The following is a 2,825-nucleotide window of genomic DNA, read 5'->3' as shown; positions in this document are numbered from 1 at the left end:
ACTTGGTATAAAAAATCTTAATAAATAACGTGCGTTAAAGTTATGGTAATTTTACTCAAATCACGTTATTCGGCAAAACAGTAACAAATTCGTCTTTAAAATGCATCATTATTTTCTATACGTACCGTCGTCATGGTAAATAATTGGGTACATATGTTTTAATACTTACCTCAATTTCTTTATTTTAGTGTAGTTTTGAGGCCTCGCCAACAAGGGAACTGATTGTTGTCAAAATATTGTAGTAAAAAAATTTATAATAATTGAGTTTAAGTTTCTTATTCAACTGCCGTAATAAAGTATAATTCATCGAAAAATTTATTCTATCACCTATCATTTCACCCAATTTTAAATATTAAAAAGTATTGGTAAACTGCTTTCGGTCTGTATATTTCAGATGTAGATTTAAATTCATAGATATACCTACTTAACGAAATTTTATTTGAAGTAGTAATCAATTATATTTAACAGAAATCACAAGATCACGATGTACAATGGAGTCTATGCCACCAAACAGGTGCTATTATTCTACCTTCTATTAATAAGTGTACAACAATTATCCCAGGCTTTTGTACCAGGTAATATATTTCTTTTCAGCTATCTATAACTGATATTAGAAAAATCTTTGAGAATAATAGGGCGTCAGGCCGAATACGAAAATTGTTATGAAAGATGCCACGAGCATTTTTGACAAGGATGACTCACTCTAGACCGGGCCGAGACGTCTGACCTGGTATTTTCTATGACTGCTTTATCTTTCAGAAACTCTATTGGCCCCTGAATGGCCTAGACCTATAGTGCAGTTTTCGAGGTCTCCAGGCCCAAGACGGGAATTACTCTATGTTCCTGGGTATACCATATGCGAGAGTTGATCCGGACAATGTTTTTGGTGTGAGTACTAAATAACTAGATAATCTCTTGTCGGTGTTGTGCAGTTTTCTCTTCTCTTATTTATTTTTATAGTGTAAGAATATTTTTCTATTCCTGGTACGATACTACCGCTTTTTTTAATTTCCTTTATTGGATGAAATTAATTTATTATTATCGATTCTTTATTTCCTTTTTTTCAGATTTTACATTCCATTTTTTTCTGGTGGTTTGGTAGTAAAAAAGGCATATAAATATTTTTAAAAACTTTTACAATTTCACATGCAATTTATTATTGTTTACTAGTTTTATTTTTCACGTCTAATATTAAAGAGAAACTCGTAATTTTGTATAAAAGTTACCTAGGTACTAATTTATTTAACCCATATGTATTGTACCAATGTGTATTTTTGTATAAAAAGTACCTACTAATACTAATTTATTCAACCCCTTATGGAATGAATTTTAGAATAAAGAAACAATAATTTAAATATTATCTAAACTTACAAAATTTCACGATTATAACATTAAGTTTTAGAAATTATTACAACAAAATCGTATTAACATTTCAGACTCCTATGCCGGTTAGATTTGAAGACATATTTGAAGCAGTCGACGACACCGCAATATGTCCTCAAGAAGAAGAATTTAACAAAACAATTACTGGGAAACTTGACTGCCTTCACATCAACGTTTATATACCGGACAGGGCCAGTATTGATAGTCCCTTACCTGTGATGATCCAAATATTTGGAGTTGAATTCCAATTCGGATTTGCAGGCAGATACGTATATGGACCACGCTTCTTGGTCAGACATGACGTAATTTTCATTACATTCAACTATCGCCTTGGCCCTTATGGATTTTTTTGTCTAAACAATTCTAAAGTACCAGGGAATCAGGGTTTAAAAGATCAAGTGCTAGCGCTACGCTGGATTAAAGAAAATATACGATATTTTGGCGGAGACGAATCCAATATCACTATTCTGGGAAACAGTGCAGGTTCAATGTCTCTGGATTTGCATCAGAACTTTCTAAAAGAACCACTATATAACAGAGTGATTTTACAAAGCGGCGTTTCATTAACGAATGGAGTAATTAAACGCCCTGATCCAGAGGCTCCTTTGAAATTAGCAAAGCAATTGAATTATACAACAAATGATATTACTGTCGCTTTATCATTTTTGAACAAAGTTGAGCCACATGAACTTATTGCTGCAACAAGGGACTCTGGTGTGTTTGTTGGACCGTGTGTCGAAAATAAATTTAAGAATGTTTATAACTATATAACGAAGCATCCAGCTAATATAAACAATGTCAGAGATGTCGATGTTTTAATTGGTTTTACTAATGACGAAGGCTACGACGGAGTCACTGTGATGAAAAAAGAGGAATTCGAAAGTATAGACTTCGTGTCTGATATTTTAGAAGCTTATTATGATTTTTAAAATGAAAGTAAACTTTCAGATGAAATAAAACGAATCGTGCGACTGTTTTATTATGGTAGTAATTTTCATAACGCAGATAATAAGAGACCGGGAGTTAATATATTTTCCGATTTCATAATGTACAATCCGATATTTAGAACAATTAGAAAATATTTGGACAGTGGTATAGAAAACATGTATTTATATATGTTTTCGTATTCTGGTGAAAGGTCTTTTTCCAAGGACAAATATAATATATCATATACAGAAGGTGGCGCTGCCCACGCAGATGAGCTGGGATATTTATTTGACATTTCTTACATGAAGCAGCGGTTGCGTGATGAAGATATGTTTATTGTTGATATGATTACAGAACTTTCGACTAATTTTGCTAAACATGGGTGCGTATTTTTTGTCAGTAAATACAACATGCACAACTCATATCTCATTTGTCAGAATCCTTATTAGTTAAATCCTAACTTTAAAAATAGACAAAAAATCATTCACAAAATTTAATACTCTAACCTAAGTTCT

General features: G+C 32.2%; 1 protein-coding gene across 1 annotated transcript; it reads left to right on the top strand.

Moving 5' to 3' along the window:
• Positions 1 to 802: 802 nt before the first annotated feature.
• LOC134666807 (esterase B1-like) lies at positions 803 to 2,377 on the top strand. Its single transcript, XM_063524105.1, has 2 exons — positions 803 to 888; positions 1,437 to 2,377. The coding sequence occupies exons 1-2, from the start codon at positions 838 to 840 to the stop codon at positions 2,310 to 2,312; spliced, it is 927 nt and encodes a 308-aa protein (XP_063380175.1). The 5' UTR covers positions 803 to 837; the 3' UTR covers positions 2,313 to 2,377.
• The last annotated feature ends 448 nt before the right edge of the window (positions 2,378 to 2,825 follow it).

This window comes from Cydia fagiglandana, chromosome 8 (genome assembly GCF_963556715.1).
Source record: "Cydia fagiglandana chromosome 8, ilCydFagi1.1, whole genome shotgun sequence".
Classification (NCBI taxonomy): domain Eukaryota; kingdom Metazoa; phylum Arthropoda; class Insecta; order Lepidoptera; family Tortricidae; genus Cydia; species Cydia fagiglandana.
The sequence above is the reverse complement of the archived record's forward strand: the minus strand, read 5'-3'. Positions and strand labels throughout refer to the sequence as shown.